Here is a 27907-nt window from a genome sequence, read left to right on the forward strand (position 1 = left end):
CAAGTCTGCATCCCGACCCCCTCTCCACAGAACTGCCGCTCACTGGATATTTTCTCTTTTTCAGACCATTCTCTGTAAACCCTAGAGCTGGTTGTGCATGAAAATTCCAGTAGATCAGCAGATTCTGAAATACTCGGACCAGCCCTTCTGGCACCAACAACTATGCCACATTCAAAGTCACTTAAACCACCTTTCTTCCCCATTCTGATGCTCAGTTTGAACTGCAGCAGTTCGTCTTGACCATGTCTACATGCCTAAACGCATTCAGTTGCTGCCATCTGATTTGCTGATTAGAAATTTGTGTTAACGAGCATTTGGACAGGTGTACCTAATAAAGTGGCAGGTAAATCAGTTTGGAATTGTTTATTTTAAAAAAGCATTTAGTCAATAGAACATTAACAAAGAAATAAAAGACCAAATACTTTTTCTTTAAAGATTTAATTTGCCTGAATTTGCCACAATTTGACAGTAACGTTGAAAAACCCATCAACCTCAAAAAGTATAATGTGTCCCCTTGAGCAATGTTAATAGTTATTCACATACATGTTTGTACAACGGTATATAGAGTTTTACATAAACATCATCATAAATTGAACATTTATAAACATCTTGGGGATGCATAAGTAGAAAAGTAGCAATGGCAAATATTTGGGGGACATTATTGTCTCAAAAATAGTTTATTTATATTTATTTGTTGAATTACAAATAATATGTATACTATAAACACAGTTATATAAAACATAGAAATATATCTGACTTGATATATATGACTTTTCTACAGCAGTGTATATACATTTTTTTGCTGTTGATGTGTCCATAATGCTTGTTCACTGTATACACTATAACATACAAAAATATAAGTGCAACCTTTCATAACTATGAATAAGATAATGCAAAAAAAAAAAAAAAAAAAAAAAAAAAATTTATGCAGTAGAGTACAAAGACAATTTTAGCTGATTTCAAGTTCAGATCAGACCAAATTTTCCTTTAGCTGGTTTGCTTTCTAAACCTCCTACCTCACCTCTCTTTTTTAAAACCAAAAAGGTAAAACAAAGGGTTGTAAGTGACCTCAGTAATTCTAGGCTGTGTTTGACTGGACAATAACAATGGGAAGTACTGTACAAAGTTACCATAATTATGTGGTCATTCAATAAGCTCCTGTTGCTACATACAAACATTACGTTCATAAATGTTTGTACATGTCTGTGTTTTATGTGGTAGATGCAACGTCCCTGTTGTCAGATTTGCTGGATGACAGATTCACAACATATGTTATGCATTTGGACGAACCTCTGCATTGTTTTTAGCCACATGAGAGAAGCGAATTATTTTATTTGTCCTGCACTTATGTTGATGTCCCGCCACAGATACTCAGGTGACAGCAGCTTAGTGGGTTTGTTGTAAAGGAAGTACTTGTTCAAGTGAGACTCCTCATGCCATATCGCCTCAATGGAGTTTTCATGATCAGCGTTCAGCTGCTCGCGGCAGGTTTTGGTGAGACGATGGATTTCCTCTAATGTGCCACCAAATGCAGCAGCAGTGTAATAATAATCACCTTCCCCAGCTGCAATGAACGCTTTAGACTCCGGTCTTCGCTCATATGTGAACGAATCCCTTGGATAATCAAAGAACCAAGGGTGAATAACTCCTACCAGATTACCCAAAGTCTCTGATCCCAGCGACCATAAAACTTAGTATCCACGTCAAGACAGAATATATAGTTGGCCTCATGCATCAGTTCATTTGCTATTAGTTTTTCCAGTATCTCCATCCTGCCCATACTGATGTCCTGCCATCGGTCCAAACTTGGGACCTTTCTGACTGTCAAACGATGGTTTTCACCCATCTTTACTTCAGGAACTGCTTCAGGCTGATCCGTGAACAGGTAATAATGGACTCGAAATCCAACAAAGTAATGCTCCTCCGCTGACTCCAGAAGATCTTTGAGAAAACGCGTGTATCTAATAAACACAATGACAGATAACATGGTTAGTCTATTGATTTATCTTTACCTTTTACTATACTATAGAGGAGGAAACCAATGACAAGGCCAGAAATCATAGACCTTTGGTGAAATAAAGTAGACCTCAGGGCCTACTCTTAAACTTAATCTGTTCAATCCCATCACAATTGTGTGACCATGTTTTTTCCTTATTTAAAAAAACTGTTTTTGACTTTGGACAAAAAAAAATCAATTTATGAATAAAAAATAGATTGCTTTGATTAAAATGTAGCGATGTCACATGACCAGGTAAGTTTATATATGTCCTGCTTGCACATCTAGGAGATGTGAGAGGGGAAAATTTGTTAATGGTTATTTGACTGGTTTTATAAACACATTATTCAATTGTTTACAATTAAAGTGATAAATCTCCCCAAAATTAAAATGATGTTATCAATTACTCACCCTCATATTTTTCCAACTCCCTGAACCCTTTGTTCATCATCAAACACAAATGAAGATATTTTAGGTGGAATCTTTTTAGGTGAATTCTTCTCCTTAGTGTTTGTATATTGCACACATTCATGAGACTGCTGTGAGTGTGTCATGCTCGGTTGTTTGCTGATGTATTATCTTAAATGTTCCTGTTATTTATTTTGAACAGAATAAGCCAAAGTGACATGGTGGCTCAGTGTTTGGCACTGTCGTCTCACAGCAAGAAGGTCGCTGGTTCGAGCCCCGGTTGGGTCAGTTGGAATTTCTGTGGAGTTTGCATGTCCTCCTCGTGTTTGCTTTCCTCCAGGGGCTCCGGTTTCCCCCACAATCAAAAGACATAAAACATATGCATAATCCGCTGCATAAAACATATGCTGGATAAGTTGGCGGTTCATTCTGTTGTGACGACTCATGATGAATAAAGGGACTAAGCCGAAATGAATGAGAATAAGCCATGTGTGAGCATCTGGAGGGTCTACGTCACAGTGCTCCTGAACTAGCACAATATACTAATAATGAGGGGATGTTGACATGAAGAGTAGTAATTAATAACATAATTATTGGTTTTGGAAGAACTAAACCTTTATAAAAACAACTGAATTGCAATTCAATTCTGACTATGCTGTTTCCCATACAGTATATAAAACCTTATTTAACCAACTTAATCCAAAAGGAGGTGTGAAATTTGTGTGATAAGGAGCTCTACAGTAAAACGAGAGGGGTCTGGATGCAGAGCAATCTGAGCTGCATCCAATGCTTTTTAATGTGCTGACCTAACCACACCCCTCACAGTAACGTCACTAGCTCCAATGAGTGCATTGTGTCTGTCATTGCATCACTGAGATATGCAGTCTCAGCTTGCATCATCAAGGCTGCATCCAGATACTATTATAGGTAAACGCTTATTCTCAAAATGCAGGAGGAATTAGATTAAATAGGTTAACTATATAATTTTACTGTACATGAGATAAAAGTAGAAATGCAAATTTATTAGACAGCTAAAATGGCAATATCTGATTTTAGCTGAAAGAGTCATTTCAGCCAGAGACCCATAAATACCAAGTTTATCTAAAAGATACACATGTAGCTAGTTGTGTTTAGTTAACCACAGTGGATCACATTTCCGGAGATGTTCTTGATTAAAACGAGCCCAAATTTCGCATAAAATCGTGTTCAGATCTTGAGATAATCATCCTAGAGTGGCATTACTGCTGCTTTGTTAAAGCTATCCATCTATTCTTAAGCCACTTGATGATTTGCCTAATTACGAAGCATCTTCTGTAAATGTAGAAAAATCCACATTTTAAAAAACTTTGAGTTCACACTCTTCTCCTCACAGTTCAAACATTATATTAAAGGGAGCTTAATGTATGAAAAATGTATGATGTATGTAGCTTTAATAAAAGTTATTTTAATTTATGTAGGTTATTGAAGACTATTCAGTGGCATTTTATATTTGATTATTTAATTTCTTTAAGACTTGATAGAATAATTCTTAAGACTGTTAGAATAGCCATAAAAATAACATTAAGCACTGCTAAATTTAATTGTATTCAATTTTATCTATCTGTACTTGATTATCTGTACTTTTTACTATGTGTAATTTGTTTATTATATTTATACAGACGCACTTTACTAAAAAAGTCACCCAACCATTATTTAATAAATATTTCTTTTTCAACAGAACTATTGAATTCATCTTGTGAAATTATTTTATATTTTAAAATATATAACAGATAAGCAAATATCTTTTTACCTCAATATCGTAGAGCTCTACTAATTTCTCCCCTATTTTAAAACAATATTGTGTCTCATCTGATTGGGTAGGTCACTGATCAGTGTGAGTATGCCAGTGCCACCTTGATTCTTACACAGCCTTGCCACTAAGACACACAGGTATAATGAGGAGCTTACTTTCCCAAAGCGAAGACAGTTGTGGCAATGCTGATGTTATGTTGCTTGTAGATAGAATCAATCAGTGTGGGGTTGAAGGTCCCCTCCCAAATGATAGGGGCTAGCCATGGCGATAAAGAAACAACATCTGCCCGACTGTATAAAACACAAACAAATATAAATAAATGCTCAGCACTGTACTCATTCTGTTTGTAGGTGGAAATGGGAAAAAGTTAATGGTGAAAACATAATACTCACCCTGCTAGCAAACTGGGCTGTTTGTACTGAAACCTGTAACACATTTAAATTAGCAGAAAGAAAAACAGGCATTTCATAGGTTGTGAAATGAAGTCCATGAAATGGAAAGATTAGTAAATCTTTATTCACCTCTCATGGTAACCTGAGAACCATGAAACTATCAAGAACCAAGAATGTGTTTTTTTGTTTGTGGCTTAATGATAGAAAAGTTTAAGTGGTGGTATAGTGTTTCATGTTTGTGGCTGCTTCACAAAACACACACTTGATTGGCTGCCTTAGTGACTAGTGACTAGTTAAAACATGTTTGAACACACATAGCAAAATTTCTCTGCATGGCCCACACAATCAGCTCTTGCTTGGCCCAAATGCCGCAGTGAATTATGGGACATGACTGGACCAAGTCTGGCTTCCAGACAAGGGCCAAACACGGACCATTTCTGGGCCAAGTCTCAGCTAAGTTAATAAGCTACATCTGTGCCTGAACTGGTGGTGACTCAGACTTGGTGTCTCAGCACTGTAATGAAATTGATAAGCCCATGAGCATTGTGCATTAATAATGGTAATGTAAGCAATGGTTAATAATAATAAAATTTGTAAAAGAATAATTTAGTTAATAAAACATATGTAATGTAGGTTGAATTCAGTTATCTAGGAACATACAGGGAGCAATAGATTAATAATTCAAACAAATTAATCTTGATTGCTTCCTGGACTAAAATGAAGGCATTAGAAGATGCAAAGGAAGATGGAAATGACTGTGTATTTAATTATTTCATCCATTCATTCATTTTCCTTCAGATTAGTCCCTTATTTATCAGGGGTCACCACAGCGGAATGATATATTTCTTTACACAAAAAATTTAAATGTATTTTAAATATGGGTCAAGATAGGCCAAACTTTAGGGGCCCACATATCAATTTTTAACATCTGGGCCAAATAGTGCATTTGACATGTGGCCCATGTCTTGTGTGCCGCCTTTAAGATGGTGCCACCTCTGCCAAACCCGGGCCATGTTTGGCCCAAATGCTGTATGCCATTGCCAAATGATTGCCTGCTGTGTCAGCTTCATGCCAAATCTAGGCCAGAATTCTTTAATTTCTTGCTACCAGGGAAATGTATTCATAAAGCTTGATTCAATTCAGTTTGTGGGGTTCAGGCACTCCCAGAAAGTACTGAGCAGATAGTAAGTATGAAAATCAGAACTTACAACCAAATTTAGCTACAGCGTGCATGTGGTTAAAAAGTTTGTACTCAAAAAAGGTCACAAGGGCCACGGTGTTGTTTTTAAGTGGACATCAGAGATTAGTCTCTCTTCTATACTTTATGTGGAGGAAAAGACAAATTGAGGAGGTACGAGTCTGGGCTCACTTGTGATGCCAAATCTTCCTCTAAAACCCCCCAAAAACTGAGAATAAAGATAAATCTAAAATGAAAAAAAACTACACAAAAAGATGGCAGAAAAAAATCTACCTGAAACTGATTTCCAGAAATAGAATTTCAACAGGGTTTCTAACCACATGAATCTAGCTTGAAACAGATCCAAATAATACTTTGTAAATCAAACTAAATATGACCAGATTCCAACTGTGTTTAAAACTGATTTAGACTGACTGTTTGAAAAATGCCTTATCATGAAATGACAAAGCCACACTTAAAGTGTACTCTTTGTTAAGCAATGACAAACGAAGAACATGACACCTTAGCAAGAGTGTTTAGTTAAAATTGTATAACAGCATGTAGTCTATTAGCTGGAGTGATGTGAAGTAACCCAACTCAAAATTTCAGAAACACAAACTAGCAAAATACCATAGATGCACAACTATAACTTTAAATGTGGGCATCGCTGTTTACAATGTGTACATGACTAATTTGACTGTTTTACTCTATACGAAATAACAAAACATTTTAGCAAATGCACTGGTTGTCATTTTGATTGTGTGTCTATCCAATTGTATGCTAAACACAATCATTTAAAATAAAGTAATACTTACCCTGGCGATGTTCTCAAACTTCTCTGGCTTTCAAGGTTATTTGGTTTTGCCGCTGGTCTGAAAAGTCAAACTCTTACTCAGTGGAATTATGATCATATAGATTGTGTATACAAGTATTTGCTGAACTATTAGAATATTTGAGCATTCGTTTCTTGTGTATTGAAATGAGAATAATATGTAACTGCATTACTTACGTTGCAAAAATGTTCTATGAGTCCTGACTGCAGCTTAAAACAGTAAAATGAAAACTTATAATCAGCTAATATGCAAAATTTCATTATGTCGGAACCATGTTTTTGTAGTGGGTGTGTTACGAAACTCACCTTCTCTGGTTTGTGCTCAGGTAAATGAGCCTGTGAAGAAAGACGTAAAACTTCATGAGGGAAGATGTGTGTCTGTTGTCTGAGCAAAAGTTTGTCAAGTACACATGAAGCAAATAGTAATGACATGGATGATAAAATATGATCTTTTCTGACAATGAAAATATGTATTGTTTTTTAAAAACACAAATATAAAAGACATCAAAATAAAGGACCTAGTAATAGCAAAACAAAACACAAAGAAGGTCACACTCTAGGAAAAATGCCACAACTTCAAAACCCAAACAAATGCTATTTCTCTTTCATTCCCATTTTTTCTTGTACTGCCAAGCAAGAATTGAGTACAGTTTTGTGACTGATAATGCCTCATCAAACCCACAAATATTCACTCTGTTTCATTTGGTAAGACCTCATCCTTTTGAAGGGTTTAGCTTCTAAAGTTCATTCATTTTCTTTTTGGCTTAGTCCCTTTATTAATCTGGGGTCGCCACTGCGGAATGAACCGCCAACTTATCCAGCATATGTTTTTATGCAGCGGATGCCCTTCCAGCTGCAACCCATCACTGGGAAACATCCATAGACATTCATTCACACACACACACTACGGCCAATTTAGCTTACCCAATTCACCTGTACCACATGTCTTTGGACTTGTGGGGGAAACAGGAGCACCCAGAGGAAACCCACACGAACACTGCGAGAACATGCAAACTCCACACAGAAACGCCACTACTACCTACTGTGCCACCGTGCAGCCAATGCATATTTTTGATACAATACAATTTTTTTTTTGCTAGTTTTTTGGTCCTTCAACAAACCACCAAACAAGGAAATCCACAGAATGGCACATTGATACATCACTACATTCCCTGAAAAAAAGCAGTTGAAACCAACATATGGTAGTTGATATCCCAGTCTGGCCAGGCTGCTTAGTTTTGTGAATTGAAGTGAACAACATAGAAATGTCATTCTCAGGAATTAGGGAAATAGTAAACACTGCACTAAAGATACTGTGTTGTTTAAAACTACATTTAGGTCAAATATAAAAAAATCATCACCCAACAACTGGGTATTTATTTTTTATATACAAGCTAATTTAAAAATGTAGCCAATGCTTGGGTTTGTCCATATTTTACCCAAGTTTGGATTAAAATAATCCCTTTTTTCCTGGAATGTGTAAGGTGTGTTTGGTCTGTTGTCTTGTAGTGATGGCTGCTTTCCAGACACTGCTTCCCGAAACTGTGAAACCTTTTACAAACCTTTTGTTTTGAATGACTGGTTTTGAAGTGCATATCCAATTGGCAAGGTCATGTGATTACAGTTAATGGGGCTTTGTTGTTTCATCACAGCTTTGAGACATTCTGTAAATGTAATGGTTCTCTGCTTGGGGGCGACCTGCATAATACCATTCAATCTACATAAATCATGCAGCTTCATTCAGATCACCCCAGTGGTGAATTGCTAAACAGGTTCCATAGTTTATACCTGAACTTGAACCAGTTTTAAGGGTTTGTAGATGTTTTAATATAACGTTTTTAACATAAAAACAAATAATAGTTAATAGTTTCTTGTCGGTCTGTTTAGCAGAACCTACCATTGTACATACAATATTTAAGGCTCGAAAACAATTCATATAAACGCTTAATACTTAATGATATTATGATATACAGATTATACTTTCAATTTAAAGTTCGCAATATGTTTTAAAAGTCCAATTCTGTTGGCACCAGTGGTTAGTGCATCGACACATGCACTCCAGTGCTCATGGTGACCCGAGTTCGATTCCCGCCTCATGGTCCTGTGCTGATCCTTCCCCTCTCCATACTTTCCTGTGAATACTCTACACTTTCTGATCCATTAAAGGTGAAACCCCCAAAAATAATAATGTAAAAAAAAGTCAAATTCTAATGCATGTCGCTAATGCAGGAGCTAGATCCTTCTCTAACTTGCCCTGATTTAAATCAGGAGGTAGAATGTTAGGAAGATGACTATTGCTGGATGTGGGAAGGACTTCTCTGATGACATGCTCCAGGGAGAACAAATCTCAACTTCCATCACATTATCAGGTACGGCGGGTAGAAGTGACACAGTAGAAGATCCTGTCATTGAATTGGCAGGTTTACCAGAGCTAAAGTAAAACTTGAACTGGCTGCAGCATTTGTTCATTTTAAAAATTAATTTCCACAACTGAATTTCCACAAGTTCCTGAGTACCGCTGACCACTACACAATCTATATTGAGGTCAGCTCATTCATCAGAACCCATTCCCTAATTCATAAAGTTAAGGGACCAGTTAAACCAGGGCTTATCTTGTATATTCATATGCTACAATACTTATGTTTACTTATGTGGTGTTTCAGGTCAATGCTATTAAAGCATTGATGCCTTTTTTACAGGTCTCAAATGTTGAAAATATAGCACAAAAGCAAAGATGACAACTTTAAACAAGCAACAAGTCAACTTAATGAAATTTACTCACCTTCAAGTGGTTATAAAAACCTTTCAGTTTCTCTCATCTGTTGAACTCAAAAGATTTTTAAAGACATCTGTAACCATTGACTTCCATAATATTAACAAATACTAAAGTTAATGGTTACAGGTTTTCAGCTTCCTTGAACTTATCATTTGTTGAACAGAAGAAAGAAACTCAAACAGGTTTGGAAACAAGTGGAAAAAAAAGTAAATGACAATTTTCATTTGTGGCCAAACAATCCCTTTAATAATACAGAATCCCTCAACTTCTGGGTAAAATGCATTGCAGTTTAACGGCAGGAGCTAATATGTTAATCACAAAAAAAAAAACGATAGTAGTTGATATATATCTATATGTTTCTTCTTAAGATTTTACATAATTAAAAAGATCCCACAAGTTAATATTGTCCAATCTTAAATGCTATAATATAAAAAGACCAACTGAAATTGGTCTGTAATATATGCATGTGTTTTGTTATCTATTAAACGAAATTTACCGCAGAAAAGACACTTAATAGACATTTCATTTAAAAGTTTGCATTAGTACTTCCTTATTTTTAGAAAATCAATTTATAAACCAAACCCTGAACATCTGTCAACATCTAATATTGCTGAAAATATGTATTTACTTACCCACTCAATGCCATCCCAAAACAAAAAGAAGAATGATGAAATAAGATTTGCCTGCAGTGGCATTATTCCTGTTTTAATTTGTGTCCACACTAATGTTAAGCTTACTAAATGGCAAGCGAGAGGAATTAGCAGGAGATGTTGAGATCAGGGAAGGAGGGGTGTGTTTCTATGGTGAGTGGGATATTTCAGAGTCATATTGACACAAAAGGGTGGAGCTATTTATAATTTTTTTAACGATGCCAAAGTTACATGAAAGAAATGACATTTTTGGGTGAATTACCTTATAAATACAGTAGATGACACTAATACCATTGTCCATGTTGCTGAGCAATGTATATAAAACAATGTGAACACTTGTGCACTTCCTTTACGCTTCTCTCCTGACTGTGAAAATATAATTGGCTGAATTGTAGCAAAGCTGAATTAAGATTGTGTAGGGTCGAATCAAGATCGCTATCTTTTTTCAATTAATCGTGCAGCTCTAACACCAGGTGTAAATTAGAATGTTTTCTGCATCTACTATTGTGATCACACATCTTAATAACATGAGCAGTACATAGAACACACAGATAGTAAGTGTGTAGTGTTTCTAAATATTGAGATAAATGTGATTGTGCACTTTATAATACCGTTGTGTGTGCCTTCAGGAGGAGCAAGGTGTTCATTTCCATGCATAGATGCATATCCAGAGGAAGCGGTCTCACTGTGTGTATGTGAGGCCGTCTCACTGTGCAGGTCCTCAGAGGTAGAAAAAGGCCTGAAATCAGGCACTGAAATCTGTGGCTGCTCCTCCACATCCAACTACAAAAAGGAAAGTTCAGAAAAAAACAAAACAAATTTTAGCAAACGTGTGGCCAAATGTTTCCTCAGTGCATTGACTAAGAAGTAGATTTGAAGGCAACTTGCTCAGTTTAGGGACTTTGAGTGAAGGGGAAATAAAACCAGGCTGCTAAATACGGTACACACTGCCATAAGAGGGAGAACAAACTCCACTTTTGTATACTTGTGGGGCATGATGACTAAGCAGCAGTTCAGTTTCACTGAGATCAATATAACAATGACAGAGGATCCACCCACCCTCTGGTTACAGTAATCAAGGCTCATGACAGGAAAGGCAAGAGGAAATACATGGCGCAGTTATCCTTGCACTTATTTCTTATTAAAGAAATGTGTACTTTTCCTTATTATTTACTCCCCCGAGGCCATCATCTGACTTTTCTCAGCCAAAGAGAAAGTAAGATTTTAGTTGAAACCACTTCACACAACATGTTGCACATATACTGTGTACACACACACACACACACACACGCACGCACGCACGCACGCACGCACACAGTTGAAGTCAGAATTATTAGCCCCTCTGAATAATTAACCCCTTGTTTATTTTTATTTTTTCCCTAATTTGTTTAACGGAGAGAGAGATTTTTTCAACACATTTCTAAACATAATAGTTTAATAACTCATTTCTAATAACTGATTTATTTATCTTTGTCATGATGACAGTAAATAATATTTGACAAGATATTTTCAAGACACTTCTATACAGCTTAAAGTGACATTTAAAGGCTTAATTAGGTTAACTATGCAGGTTAGTGTAATAGAGTGGGGGAACTATGACGTCACCTTGGCTAATCGGCTGCTAATATAAACTGGAACTGCTAAAATGCTAACTCGCTTCTGGGTTTTTGCATACAAATTGACGTCATAGTTCCTCCACTCTATTAGGCAAGTTATTGTATAGCGATGGTTTGTTCTGTAGAAGACTATCGAAAAAAAATATAGCTTAAAGTGGCTAATAATTTGGACCTAAATAAATAATATATATATATATATATATATATATATATATATATATATATATATATATATATATATATATATATATAATTATTAAGCCTTTAAAATGTCACTTTAAGCTGTGTAGGAGCGTCTAATAATTCTGACTTAAACTAATATACACACAACCACACACACACACACACACACACACACAGTATTTGGCAGCTCTAGAGTAATGAGATGGTCAAAAATAGTATAGGTTAAACTCCAATCACTTGTAACAAATGAAGGAAATTCCTAAAAAAAAGTTTTTGGCCAAAATCTTAATTCCTCTTATTTCCTTATCACCCATTGTATCGACAAGTTTCACATTTCATTCACATTGGATATTTTTTAAAACAGCCAGAACAAAGCTGAGCTCTCGAGAAGCAAGAAATAAAGCATGAGACGCTGCGATGTTCAGAACAGTCTGATATCCCTTGGGTTTTACCTAACCTGCCCAGTATCTTTCAAGCCAACTTCCATTCTCAGGAGACATAAGTTGGCTGACAATAGGGTTGAGAGGAAGTAGCATCGAAGCACATTAGAGATGGCAACAACTTCCGCTTGACTGACAGACAGACAACTGACGTAAAAGAGTAATTGCCTGCTTACTGCAAACACAACAGATAAAATGGTTTCATTTTATGGTTCACACCAACGACACCATATGGCAAACACATATGTAACTAGTTTGACTTGAGCCAGGTTTTCTGGAAGTAAAAATGGGCTAAACAAATGAAAGCACCCCATCAGGTTCAGCCTAAAATGGGAGCATGATCAAAGAGACTTATAGAGGATGAACAACGGAATGTTACACTGCAGGTGTGCTGTCCAATCTGCCTGATATTCTCACCAAGGTGAGCAATGATGGACTGAGGCCAGAGGGAAGGAGAAAAAAAAACATGATTCCAGTTCTTATTGACACTAAAAGGCCAATTATACCAGAGACTAAGGATGTCAAAAGTAGAAATAACTTAGCAAAAATAAATCAATACTTACTATTTAATGAAGTAATAATATTTGTAATTTTCAAATGAAATCCTTAAATGAATTTTATTTTCACAGTATACATAAAGGCTCAAAAGCCTGGAAAGGTTGTTCTTTGAAAGTTTATAACTCTATTATCAGAAAACAAATATTGTGAAATATTAAAAACAATTGTATTTGAATATTCTAAGAGTAAATGTTTTCCTGTGACAGAGTTTCAGCAGTCATTACTCCAGTCCTTGGTGCCACATGATGATTGGTGCTCAAGAAACATTTTTATTATCAATGTTGAAAGCAGCTTAATATTTTTTGCGGGAACGTTAAATGTTAAAGGGATAGTTCATGCAAAAATTTAAATTGTCAGTATTTACTCATCCTCCAAGTGTTCACAACCCATTGGAGTTTCTTTCTTCTGTTGAGCACAATAAAGTTATACTGAAAAATGCTGGAAAACAGCAATCACTGCTGGTTTACAACAGAGGTTCCCAAACTTTTCAGCTCACGACCATCAAAATAACAATTCCAGTGACTCGCGACCCCCACTATCCTCGGAGTAGGTTATACAGATACAAACATTGCACACAACAGCGTACACACACACACACACCAATGGGAACTATAAACAAGATTATTACAACACAAAGTGCAACGGAATGGCAACCATATAAATTTATATTTTTTCATTTAATATTAACCACACACGTAATGAAAATCGTGGGCACAATGTTTACAGCACAACACTATCTTGGTTTTTTTGGAGTCTGCCACTTGGAGCCTCTGTGTTCACTCGTGGCCTTTATGTGGCCTTTATTTTTAATGTATGTAAAAGCCGTAAAGGTGTCAAAGTTTAACATTGTGCCGAAAAAAATCAACCTGCTGCAACTAACACTATTGCTGTGTCATTAATCTAGCATAATAACCACAGGGGTCACATTCCAATGGAAAAAGAATTGAAAGGCTGATGGCTTTTTATTGGCATGTTGTTTTAAATGTAACTATTACATACTATTTTATCTTCTGCAGGTTATGGATGAAATATGCAAGTTCTAAAAATGTTTAATAACATTAATGACATTTTTGGAAATCACCAAGTGACGCCCTTATTGTCTCACGATGCCCACTTTGGGAACACTAGTTTACAACAACTTTCAGTATATGTTATGTTGTTTTCAACAGATTAAGGAAATTCATAAATGTTTAGAAACACGTGAGCATGAGTAAATGATGGAGAAAAGTTTCATTCATGGGTGAACTATTCCTTTAAGGCACATTCTGTATAGTCATTGTTTATTTTTTTAAACAGTGCGGCAGTTTCCGTAATATACATTTTACAGTCTCAGTCTAACATGTGATAAACAAACTTTGAGCTGAGGTGTGTCACTGCTGATGGCGTTTTAACCATCTTCACTTGCTGCCACAATAAACGATTTCATTTATGAAGGTGACCAAAGAGCAAAGGACACAGTATCTTTTACAGAAGCTCCTAGAGTTAGTCAACACAAACTCTAATGATCTTCTGCTCACCGTCACACTCAGCGTGAGTCAGGAATCAAATGCTCTACACACGACCTGACTCACGTTGAACAGACGTTTCACCACAGCTTTCGACAGTCTGTTCCTTCTTTTCCTGCTACCACATGAAGTGCAGAGAGAAAATTAGCTTGTCTCTTTATCCCTTATAATGTTAAGCATGTTTTGTTTTATTCGCAATTTTGTCAGCAGTTATGTGGCCATCACTTTCACACAAAAGTCAGTGATTGAGATCTATCCTCATCCGATACTTCTACAGCGCATAAAAAAAAGAATAAAGAAGAGCAAAGAAACAGATCTAGGATGTTCCTTATTCTTTATTTAATTCGCCTTATTTTAACATTAAGTTAACAAACGAGCACTTTAATCAAGTAATAAATAACATAAATTTTTCAATTTTGGACTTTGGTGCAACAGTAAATGTATATATAAAAAAAATCTAATACAAAAACAATAGCACCTCAAGTTAAAGTACCCAGCAGGCCATCCCAAGTTTACATACATGCATACATACGCACCATTTTAACCTAGCTTATGCTATGAGGATGGTTAATGGCAAAGGATAGTTCACTTTAGTTGCCACCCAAATGACTGCCCTATCATGCAGTTTCAGACTCGGACTATATATCTCAGATTGCATATATATATATATTTTTGTTTTGTGGTGGGCTTAACGTGCTGCGTTAACGTGAGCCTTTTATTGTGTGATTAAAAAATAAAAATAAAAAATAAAAAAAATCACTGTTAATCAATTCTCGAAGTTGGGTTGGGAGCTGGTTCTATTCTGCGCAACCTGTGATGACTTTCACCTTGATATTTTAGCACGGATGTATACCTGACCGGAGAGCCTTCGGCAGTCTCACTTTAACTCATGAACATTTCATTCATACTCCCATGATAAACCTGGTGTATTGAGAGGGGTCTCTCTCTCTCTGTATTAGACGCAAATAAGTAGTAAGAACTGGTGAGAGTATTATGGAATTTACTGGGAAAAAAAAACAAAAACGCTAGCTTATGTAGGCTTTCGAGTTTATGTAGGCCCTACAGTTTAAAATTCATATTTAACTGAATAAACAGTTAGTAAACAAGTACATCTTATTTAACATAATTTATTTCCATTACCAATTATCATAGTAGAACAGTTCTTAAGCAGTTTGTGATGCATTTTGGAACCAGGAGATGAGCCCCTGGTCTAATGCGCCACCTGGCTTGACAAACCCGTTCTCAAAGACTTATTATTTGGTTAGCACACATATTCTGAATGCCTTCAGCAGAATTCAAATGGAGCCATTTTAATCTAGATTATTCCAAGATTACAGTGAGATTACTATATACTAAAAAAAATTATCTATGCCCACCACTAATGTATATTCTCATTTTTTAAACACATCAATAGTTATATCTCTTTCTTGACTTCACACAGAAACAGAAATGCATGCCGCATGACATCACTTTGTTACTGAGCCACTATTGGTTAAATGCCGGAAACATAGAAGCAGCTTGAAGCGGAAAGCGCAAGTATGTCTGCAGGTATTATAAAGTTGATGATGACAACATTACATAGCAAAACTGTGAGATATGCAAACTTGGGATTGCAAGAGGTGGAAAGGAAAAGGCTACTCTTACAACAAACAAACAGAGTTGTTGAATGTTAAAATAAGGTGAATTAAATAAAGAATAATGAACATCCTGGGTCTGTTTTTTACTCTTCTTTATTCTTTTTTTTATGCATCGTAGAAGTATCGGATCGGGTTTTGGTAGATACTCAAATCAAATGACTCTGATCCCTAATTCAAACCATTTACCAGACAACCTTTAACATCACCAAACTGGTGAAAAAAAAAAAAAAAAAAAAAAAACATTACCTGTCATAAGTATAACCACATTTACCATTGGAAGAGGCAAAACTGCCATTGATTGCACAATCAAAAATTAATAAACAAATCCAACTTTTTAGCACCTGACAGATTTTCTCTTCGGCTAGATGAGCTGTCACCAATGAGTCCATAAAGTGTTTAACATTCCACACTTATTTTATTGGTTAAATAAGCACATCATGCAGGTAAATGAACGTATTCTTTTTAGATTTTCTGTCTGAATATACTACACCTTTTATACTTCAAAATGATGTGGAAAAGTGATTTACATATGAAATAGGTTTAGCAAAGAGGATGCGCAATGCTATTATTTGCACAAGACAGAGATGGATTTATCTCTAACATAAAGGAACAAACTATCATTGGTAGCCTGTAAATACCCAGGATTAATATTTAACCATGAAAAATTATGAGCAGTGTGAACTGTGAAGAAAGATAAGGGATGCGCTGTAAAACATATCTGTTAATTAACAATTGCCCACAGCACGTGACTCTGATGTTTATTTGAACTTTCAAACTGCATTATGGGATTATATTCTTTTCTCTTACAACAAAGGGACTTTTTTTGTTTAGAAAACCATGTACTGTTTGGGTTGGTGAAGACAATAATGAGGGTCCAGAACTTTTGCGGTTACTGTACAGACTATTTCTAGAAATTTATCATTTCTTATACAAAATATTGAATACTACAAAAATCAACAAAAGCGACTTTAAATAAAGTATTACATTTTCAACATTAAACGGTCAAAGCAGAGATCAAATGCACTTTATAAGTATAAATAAATGGAAATACATGCAAGAATCATAAGCCATGGGCAGCTGGTAAATAATGTTTTTTCCAATCTTTAACTAGCTCAAATCTCACCTCAACTCCAAGGGCTTTAAGAATGTCACACTTGCACATTGGGCAGGTTCTGTGCTCCAGCAGCCATGGCTCTATGCAGGTTTTATGGAATAATGACTGCAAAACAAACACAAACACAACTGTATTGGAAAAAGAGAAAAGAATTATGATTTATAGTGAAACTATCAATGACTCAAATGGACAGAGATCACCAGCAAAACATACTTGCATGTGAGAATTGACAATACTCTCCTGCTTTATACGAATCAATACAAACTGCACAGGCGTCAGCATCCGGGCCGATTTCCTATAAAACACATGGATGACGCACACATAAACCATTTAAACATCATCCTCAATCTTATTTTGTACAGTGCAATTAATAAGCAAACTTACTGCTAATAAATAGGAAAGCAACGATTTAGATTTTGGTTGTACGATTATAGTCTGAGGAATAACCAGTTTCCCTGTTATAACGATTATTATGCATTCATTCATTTCAAAACTGCTTGTTTAGTAAATACATGAATTATTATATTTTATTTATATATTATTATATTTACTTATATTTAATGTTTTATTTATTGCTGCTCAGTAACCAAATAATACAGCACAAAATAATAATACAAACAACAAAACAAACAAACAAAAGCCCATTTCTCTTTGGACTTATATCAATAACTTTACACTGAATATAATTGACAGAATGATGAATGAATGAATAAGTAAAAAAAAAAATTGTATTTGTCTAATGTAAATCTATGCTACATATTAGCTAAGTATTTCCCTTTTAAAGAGAACAAACGTAGTCAAAGGCTGCTGAACCTCTGTCTGAAAGGCACTTTTGATCAACTATATTATGAAATTGTTTGGTATTTTCATTTTGTATTTTTTTTTCTCTTTGGAGTAAAAAGGCGTATATTCCATACAAAATATGAAGCTGATCGGTCAGTTCTTGTCACAAACTCGCGGTGTGCTCACGCCATTCTTTTAACTAGGTGAGCCTGGAAAACATGAGGGTGTGGCACCGCTGCCAATATGTCATGAAGCCGCCTCCTCCATTATATGTGACCGGCCCTTAGTAAATAGCCATAGTTAAAATCAGCATTTAATCAATTGCGTGCATATAGTGTACAAGCTTGGAACTTTAAACTAGCGCAGTTGGCATATAACTTTAGTTGCAGCAGTTTAGTTGCGCGGTGTTGAGAAGCTTTTACGATGAATTAAACCGTGACGAGTGCAGTTAATAGTGAAATCGGTTAATCGTTGCATCTCTATTAATAAGACATTAAAATAATCTCTTTTTGAGGATCATGCTCATTTAACCCTTTCTCATATTGAGTATCTATAGAGTAGTACTGAGAGATATAAGAGAAAGACACAGCTTTGAGATTCTCTCTGGGCAAAGACACATGCCTGAAGAATCCAGCTCGATGAGAATACAACTTTTAAACACTATAAATAACTCAGAATGCATGTTCCCTTCCCCATTTATTAAGTTTTGTATTCTTTATGCTATGCTTTATTCTTATTTCAGCCTTGTGCTCTTTGGGTGGCCTATAAAATACTCATAATTCAAAAATAGGCTATTTGTTTGCATTGCATATATGCATAAGTGTTCAGACGTACCTGATCGCCTTGTCTCAGTGTGCGGACCTGTAGCTGGCCAATCGCCTTCTTGCTTCAGCTTTCAGCTTTTTCTAGGTAGTGAGAACAGAGAAACAAACAATGTGAGATGCATGTACACTGGTATTTCTGGTCTTGTAACACTAGCTTTTCAGGAAGTGTATGCATACTTTAGCTATTTAAAAGACAAAAATACTCAGCTTTAGTGTAAAATTTACGCTAAACACCTACCACAATGGACCTTTAAGACTAAAAACTAAAACTCATTAACTTAGCTGACTCACACATAGTGGCCACAACACAAAAGTAGACACTTGAAACACACTTACACAATACTAAAATGTACGTGTCAACACGTTAGATAACAGACAGAAAAAAAAAACCTCTCCAAGTTAAACCACATTCACAATGAAGTATTCATAGTCTGAAGAGGAATCAAAACTTAACCAATGCCTATGAAACACACTTTACACTTTCTCTTTATTGAATGAAATCTTAATAATGAATCTCACAAAGAGTGTTTATTCAAAACAGAATTAAGAATAAATGAATTAACTCTCCCTCATTCATATAGTTCCAAATAAATCCTTTGTATTGGCATATTAAGTTAGTGAAAATAAGCATTTCATGAAATTGAAATCGATTGGAACTTGCAGACACAGAACCACCACAAATCAAAAATGGGAAAAAAAGGAAAAGGGTTTCTTCATCTGACAGAGACATGCCTGGAGGGCTGGAGAATCGCATCCAAGAACATGAAACTCTTCAGTGTCTGTGTACACGCCTGCATGTGTTCGCTGACTCAACATCAGTGACCTTTCTCAACTCTGCTGTGTTCCATAGAGAGACAGCAAAGGTTGTGTTGAGGCAGATACTAATACGAATCCACAATGTGGTGCAAATTTAACTCTGGTGGTGCCCATTTGCTGAAAATATCAGTCAAATTGGTTGTGAAATGAAGACCAAGCAAAAGAAGATATTTCTGAGACAGTAGCAACTTAGCAAACAATGTTTATCATCAACCAGAGTTTTGCAGTGAACAATATGAGAACAATTTTCATCCACTTCTTTGCATAAAAAAAAGACTTGAATATTTAGAGTACTTAATAGCTGGTTGGTTTGTTTTATTTTTTTTTTGTTGAAATGTGTGTTAATGCTAATGCATTAAATTATTCTTCACAATACTGCACAGTTCTCCACATACTGGCTAAAATTACATTAATAGTTTATTAAAGCTTTATACTGCAGCAATAGATGACAAGCTATTTTCATACATGAACCTAGGTTTCTGCTTATATCAAATTTTCTTGTTGCGATTAATTGTAGAACGTTTTATACGTTATTATCATGAAATTGACCCAAGCTAAAAAAAAAAAATAAAGATTGAGGTTTAATAATCCAAAAATACATAGTGTATTGCTTTATTATATATACATATTCAGAGTAAATAATTGCTTTAAACCAATTAAAATGTAAAAAAAAAAAATAGCCACATAATACTTTAGTTATATATATTTAAAAAAATAAATAAATAAAAATAAAAAAAATAATAAAAATCAACTGATTTTTATTAGTTACTTACTCCATATAATAAAATGATTATGTTAATAGGCATTAGAAACTAGAATCACCTAAGATTTATATGGCCACATAGTAGCTGAAAGCAGTGTAAGGACCTAAGGACAGGTGTGATGTGTTTGATTTTCTGGTTCTGTTCAGAATCCTGGCCGCAGCGTTCTGGATGAGCTGCAACTCTCTGACTGTCTTTTTGGAAAGGCCAGTGAGGAGTCCATAACAGTAATCCACCCTGCTGCTGATAAAAGCATGAACAAATTTCTCCAAGTCCTCACTGGAAACAAAGCATATTATTCTTGCATTGTTTTTGAGATGATGGTATGCTGATTTACTTACTGCTGTGACATGACTACTGAAACTTAGATCTGACTCCAGAATCACACCAAGATTTTTGACTTGATTATTTGTTGTTTGACCCGTACAGCCAAGGTACAGAGAATTTCTATATCTGTTTCCTAACTTCAGTTCTGTCTTTGTTTAACTGAAGTTGTCAAATTTTACAGTTAATTTCATCAATGCATTGGCAGAGGGTGTCAATGGGGCTGTAGTCATTGGGTAATAAGGCCAAGTAGATCTGGGTGTCATCAGCATAACTGTGATAGGAGATTCGGTTCCATCTCATTATTTGTCTCGGTGGGGAGCACATAGGGGTTTAACAAGAGAGATGGCAGAATTGAACCTTACGGGACTCCACATGCCATGGGTGTCCACCTTGACCTATGGTTACCTTTACTGACATAGTAACCTCTCCCTTCAAAATAAGATCTGAACCATTTGAAGACAATCCCAGCAAGCCATGCCTAGTTTTCATGCCTATCCAGAAGTATTCTGTGATCAACAGTGTCAAATGCAGCACTGAGATCAAGCAATATCAGCACTGTTAGTTTGCTTGAATCTGCATTTAGGTGAATAGTTTTGATTAACTATATACGGGCTCTCTACGTACTATGATGTGGTCAGAAACCAGATTCAGCATCCCTTAGAGCTTAAGAACTTGGTAACCTGGTTAAAAATAATATTTTCAATAATTTTGCTGATGAAAGGAACATTTTAAATTGGTCTGTATTTGTTTAATATGCTGGTATCCAGGTTGCTCTTTTTCAGGAAGGGTTAACAACCACAGTTTTCAAGGAGTTTGGAAAAGTCCCAGAAAAAAAGTGAAGCATTTCCCACTTTAAGGAGAACTGATTCTGAACAGTTTAACACTGTTTTGAAGAAGGATGTAGGGAATGTGTCAAGACTGCAGGTTGACATTTTCATAATCTGTACAATCTCTTCCAAGATTGCCTTCTTAAGATGTGATTGAGCCTGTCTGACGTCAGCACAGCTTGGCTGACTGGATGAGCGGATTGCTTTTCTGACATTATTGATCTTATCAGTAAAGAAATGAGCAAAGCGTTTTGCTGAACAGTCATCTGGCCAAGCTTTAAAAGCATAAAATCCAGGCATTTTGGATTGATAAAATGGGATGATTTTGATTGGATGTTAAAAAATGCCAACTTAACAGTTTTAGTTACTGTCCCTACAGTAGTCTCAGAACTACATTTAAGTCACCAGATTTGAATGATTCGCTAGATAACAAGCCTTAGATTTTCCATTACGCTTGTTCTATAAACATTTGATAAAAGTTGATGTTATTAAAGTGGGCACTCCACAAATTAAACTGAAAGCTGTTATGTTCACCAGCTGAAGATGGCAGGTTGTTGGGGCCCTGGTGGTGTGACAGGGGTTGGAGGGCTCTCATAGGTGGGTGCAAATGTGGCTGTCTGGCTCGCTGTTTTTAGTTGCTAACTAAGGAGCTCACAGCAATGAAGTGTGATAGTTTAGTTCCAGCAAAAAGCAGATCTCCAGGTTTCTGAGAGAAATTCAGGATCCCGAAGAGCTTAAAAGCAAACCTGTTGACAGAGGCTGCGGCTCTGGTATTATCAGCTGTAGAAATATGTTGTCCTTGCTGTTTTTCTGGAGATCAACCTTGAGTGCTGAGTCTTGAAGCTGTTCTAATACATCACACTATCTGTGGAGAGCTCAGTGTGCAGGGCACAGATGGGCATGTGTCCATGAGCAGTGGTTGTTGGGGCTGCGTGGTGTTATTGCTGTCCTTGAGGGATGTGTCAGCCACATGCCCCCTCAGGTATGATGTTCTGTGTGTGCAATTTAGGTTGAGTTCAGTGCCACATAAAGCAGACGGATGATGGAGGGAGAAAAACATGTTGTAAGTTGGTTTAAACAGAGGCTGTCTGAAGTAGAAAAAATTGTCTTTGATTGAATGAGCTAATATTCTTTCAGCATTGCTAGTGCTCTTTTTAAGCTAGAAATGGCACTTTTTTATTTTTTTGCACACACAATAGTTTTATGTGTCACATATGTATCATGTTGAGAAACCAATGCAATAAGGGAACATTAACTGCACAGAATTGACTACATAATGCATAAATTGCACAAGGCACAAGGCATAGCATAACTAATCATTTAATGATGTCCATGCTATATTAACCATTGACAAAGTAGCATTAATTAAAAAAAGATTGGCAATTAAAGAAAGGTTGGCATCCCTAGTTTGAATAATTAAACTGTGGCCTGAGAGATGCCACTGTGTAGTGATAAGGTTAAATATCTACTGCAAAATGTGGAAAAGGAAAGAAAATAGTTACCTGAAAAGTGATTGTGTCAAAAGATCAATGGAGCAATACAGCAGCAGTACTTTTGACAAGATACTTAAAGGATACCGAGAAATGAAGGGTTTTGTTTTTTCTGATGTTTCAAAGTCCTTTAGAATTTTTTCTACCTTTATTTGTGCCTTCCAATTCTGCTGCTAGCAATGGGGTACAACTGAAACAGGTACTTTCTGAGCAGAGTAATACCTTGAAAGGGGTATTCCCCTGTTGTGTGTGAGATAGATAACATCTTAAACAGGTTTGTGGTTTTAGTCCAAAAATCACACATTCACTCGATACTAGGCTTAAACCTAATGCCATTTATCAAATGAAACCCATACACGAACAATTACAGCATTTAGCCTGAAAAATGTATGACCTCAGAGCCCAATGCTGTGAAACCAGACCAACCAGCTAGAAGCTTGCTTCACCAGAGTGATTACCAAAACCGTATTGAGAGCTGTACATTTGACAAGCGCAAAAAAGCACATGGCCGTCCAGTCCTATTTAGACAACCACTCACATGGCAGATCAACTACTGTGTCTGTAAATCAGAAACCAAACACAATGGCCTAATGATTCTGTTTACAGCTGTAACACCTGTAATGGATAATGATAATGACAGGGACTATGAAAGATGGTGACTTCAATAAACATAAAAGCCTTATCAACTGTCACAACATTATTTAACTGACATGTCTGACTGCAGTTCAAGTACACTGGTCAAATAAATTTTTATTACATTAATTGTAACAGTATAAAAAATTATAAAACATACTTTGTCAGATATGTTTAGTACTATTATTTATAGATGATTTTATGTAATCAGTTCTAACTATAAGGATGTACTGTTTATAAGTTTTAAAGGCTAACTTCCTTACAGGCAGTGGAGCAGTTTTATTGTACTTTTTAGCATAAACAAAACTTACTATACTCTATTAATAGGACAGGGGTTTAGAGATCATCATATCAGCAGGAATGCACGCAAATCTTGATTGGTACCTGACTGCGGTTCTGCTGTCTGAGGCTGTTGAGTCTCCGCGCGGAGTAGAAGATGAAGTAGCCGACCGTCGCCGCGGTGACGATGAAGAAGGAGATGGAGACGAAAAACACGGAATAGTGACTCATCCAGGGGCCGTGCTGCTTCCCAACCTCTATCGCTATAGCAACGGGAACGCCTTGATCCAGCAGCTGGACCAGCTCCATCCCGCGGAAGTTGCCAATCATTACCGCAACGATAGTTTGTGCCTAGAAACATACGAGAGGAGATGAAAACACAAGCAGTGCGCATGCACAAACTAAAACACATGATAGCTGTAGCAACCTGATGGTTGACACGGAAAGAGCCGAACCGTCAACAAACTTTTGCTTTATCCGTCAACTAACATGCTACATCAAACATGTTCAGCAACACCTAATCATATGAAATGGGTTTAATTGAAAGAAAACTGTGCTTAAAGACAAAGTCAGCTTATCTATCAAGATGTGATGCTTGAAATTAAATTTTGAAAGTGCAATTTGTATTTAAGGTTAAATAAACTACCAAGGCAGCACTTCACATTTTCACTATTTGAGCCTCTGCTTGATGCATTTCTCATTGAACACAAGCTTTACATTTCCCGACCAAATAAACTCCATTAGTTAATCAACACATCGTGTTAATGAGATTCAACGGCTCGCGTTAGCATTGGTTTTCACACTCCGCATCCGTGATGTGCAAGCTAGTGAAATTATCTACAGGGAAAAAACTTGCTCTAAACTTTATAAACAGAGTATTTTTGCTATACAACAATTCAAATGTGTAAGTTTCTTATGCTTACAAGGGCTGCAATTACTTTATCAAAATACAGGCAACGTGCATGTGAAACACTGTCAGAAACACACTGACAGCTTGTGTGAGAAAATAGTCTGAAGGCGCAAGACGCATGGCAAGGTCTCTTAGCAAGCTGCCAAGACAACTTTTTCATTTGTTTACCTTTCATTAATTTACCTGATAATTCTTTATTTTGTTTTGCCTAGATGGTAATTATTATTTAAGCAATAAAATGATAGTTTAAAACAATATTTTAATAAACTGAAATAGTACAAGAATTTTAGAGCTAAAAACATCTTTATCTCATCGATACCAACTCGACAGATCGAGTTTAATTCAGGTCATCTGAAGACTCAGGAGATCTAGTCATTGTGCAGCGAATCTCTCTCTCTCTCGATAATAAAACGACTGTTAAAATGCTGAATGACTAGCTAAAATGCTGTTCTAGTCTTAGTATCCTGGGCACCCGAGGGCAGATTTTGAGCTCTTCCGCATTGAGGAGGTCCTACTGACAGGTTCTCTGAATCCGTCGTAAAGTTTACACAACTTACACAACACAACGCCCGGGTTAGAGTACAACTGGCACCCAACAGAGCCCAAAATTAAACAGGATAAACAGACAAAAAGGAGCACTCGCATGCAAATACATCAACTAAGCCTAATCCCGCTGGGTTACATCCATACCTGGGTGGGACATCTGAATGACCCGATTTTCTGAGCCAAAGTCGTTGAAGATGATAGCAGCGGCAGCCCCGTTCATAGCCGCAATGTTAATTTTTTCGGTAAAAGTGCAGCCGTTTCCGCGTTGGATTAAGGCGATCCAGCCCTTAGAGCCGTTCGGTCGGCCATAAACGGTGTCATCATCACAGCCATAGATCGGAGAAGCTAAATACACGTTCCCCTTGACATAAGCTTTGGGTGAGTCTTGTCCATACAGCCCCATCTCCTCTTGAAACCAGGTGCTTTTGTTAGTTTCAGGGTTGGTGTATGAAATGTTCAGGTATGCAGTGCACAGGTAACTGGCCTCCGCCAAACGAACACTCGACACCTGGAGAACAGAAGCCAACAACAACCACGAAAACACGTCCCGACTGGCAAGAGGCCCCATATTCGGCAAGTCTGCCACTGCCCTCTTTGGTAAAAATCAAAGCTCAGCGTAAAACAAAGTGGTTAAAAGTATTCAAAAATGGTTCCGCAAACTCGGGTAATCGATATCTAAACTCTGAACGTCTACAGGTGTTTTAGCAACGCAACTGAGTAGAAACTCTACCTCGCTGAGGTCACTGAGCTTTAAACCACGCCCATCCTCCTCTTAAAGCCACACACGCTATTTTTCTATTCACACTTGGCCAACGGGACTGAATTATATTGTTCATGCAGAGTTGCAAAATTATTGAGGAGTTGCAGACCTACTTATAGTAAAATTCTGATACTTTGGAATATTTAGACCTATAAATACTTAAGTGAAATGTAATATTGTCGTTATTATTTAAAAGTAAATAACTCTAAACCACATTTTGAAAACAAGACCCAGTTTACCAGTTTAGTTTTTAGTTTTATTATCTTTGTAGGGCAGGATGTGTACATCTAAGTCCAGATGGCTTTGCAGTGGTTTGACTGCAATGATTTCTTTAGCTAAAATCAGACTGATTGAACCATGTTTACACTCCACCCAACTTAAGCCTATAGGCCATATCCACACTCAAGGGTAATATAAAGTAGTACCCAAAACTAACCTGTCATCATTTAATTACATAAGGATTGTTTTTTCTACTGCTATCACATTTACACATCACAGCATCAGTGCTAAAACCATTTATTGGAGCCCCAATCCAGACCCAGAAATCTATTTTTGTGATTTAAAATATTTTGTTGACACATTGCACTTTATTGGGCAGTAAAGCTGAAAGTGTACATCTAGTTTTTCAGTAAAATAATTTGAGGGTCACATTAGAGTCATCTTTTCTGTTATTATTATTTTGGTCAGTGCTTTAATGGCTGTAAATTCTAGGTTGTAAAATTCTCTAGAAAGAATGAAAAAAATGTAAGCAATATATTGTTTCAGTAATGCACATCATTTAAGTTGAATCAAGCTAGGACTTATTAAAAAATTACATAAAAAGAAAACACATTCATATTGACGGCACCTGCTTCCAGATCCATGAATCACACACTCTCAGAAAAAAATGGTACAATGTTGTACCAAAGAAGGTTTTACCCAATTCACCTGTTTTTGGACTGTGGGGGAAACCAGAGCACCCGGAGGAAATCCACGCGAACGTGGGGAGAACATGCAAATCCACACAGAAATGCCAACTGACCCAGCTGAGGCTCGAAACAGCGACCTTCTTGCTGTGAGGCAACAGCACTACCCACTGCGCCACCGCATAAAGTTTCTTTTTGTGTAAATGCACATTTTCAATTTACAATAAGGAATAAAAAATACTTGAAAATAAATCAAAAGATCTATTTTTTGCTAAACATTTCACAACACTTCACGAAAATGTTACAGAAATACATTCTCCCAGGTACAATATAACATTTTTTTCCTCCATTTTTCACACTATACCTTTATAATCACTTAAAAGTTTAATTGACTTAATTTTAAAATAGAATTATGCAAAAGTATTGTAAAGAGATATGAACATGGTTTGATTAGTTTTACAATACTAAAATGTCTGCATGAACACTTTGCATATGCAGGACTTTTGCCAGCTCACCTGCGTAGTGGAAAGCAAATTGATAGTGGATATCAATAATAAAAATGTAATTATCACAAAATGCGTACTAAACTTTTATTAAAAATGCCTAAAATGTTAAGTTTACAATACCTATAGTTTTGTTTTATTAGTTGTTTTGTATTATAGAACTTAATAATGAATGTTTATGAGTTCCTTCAAACATATGCTTTTAAATGATGATTCATGTTTTAATATGGAAATTATTCATAAAATCACTTTGCCTTTACAGTAATATTTATTTCATAATATTATTTAATATTTATATTATTTAATATTATTTACCAAAGGTTTAGAAAAATATTGACATGACATTTCAACAGAGTGATAAATTCTGTGACTTTTCCTCAATATGTGGATGTTTGAACCATCTCTCCAGTTTCACTATGCTGTTTAATATGAAATAACATGACAAAAATAGCATGAGAAAGGAGTAG

At 36.2% G+C, this 27907-nt stretch overlaps 1 protein-coding gene and 1 pseudogene across 1 annotated transcript; both read right to left on the reverse strand.

Moving 5' to 3' along the window:
• Positions 1-1148: 1148 nt before the first annotated feature.
• On the reverse strand, positions 1149-10068 carry LOC130229077 (globoside alpha-1,3-N-acetylgalactosaminyltransferase 1-like; annotated as a pseudogene).
• A 62-nt stretch (positions 10069-10130) lies between these two features.
• On the reverse strand, positions 10131-26024 carry LOC130228340 (E3 ubiquitin-protein ligase RNF128-like). Its single transcript, XM_056456779.1, is given in 9 exon segments — positions 10131-10171; positions 10635-10806; positions 17086-17181; positions 17286-17314; positions 17317-17371; positions 18694-18746; positions 18749-18764; positions 23922-24167; positions 25409-26024. Coding segments are annotated over 9 exon segments (1140 nt in total). The 5' UTR covers positions 25841-26024.
• Positions 26025-27907: the final 1883 nt, after the last annotated feature.

This window comes from Danio aesculapii, chromosome 5, assembly GCF_903798145.1.
Source record: "Danio aesculapii chromosome 5, fDanAes4.1, whole genome shotgun sequence".
NCBI classification, from domain to species: Eukaryota; Metazoa; Chordata; class Actinopteri; order Cypriniformes; family Danionidae; genus Danio; species Danio aesculapii.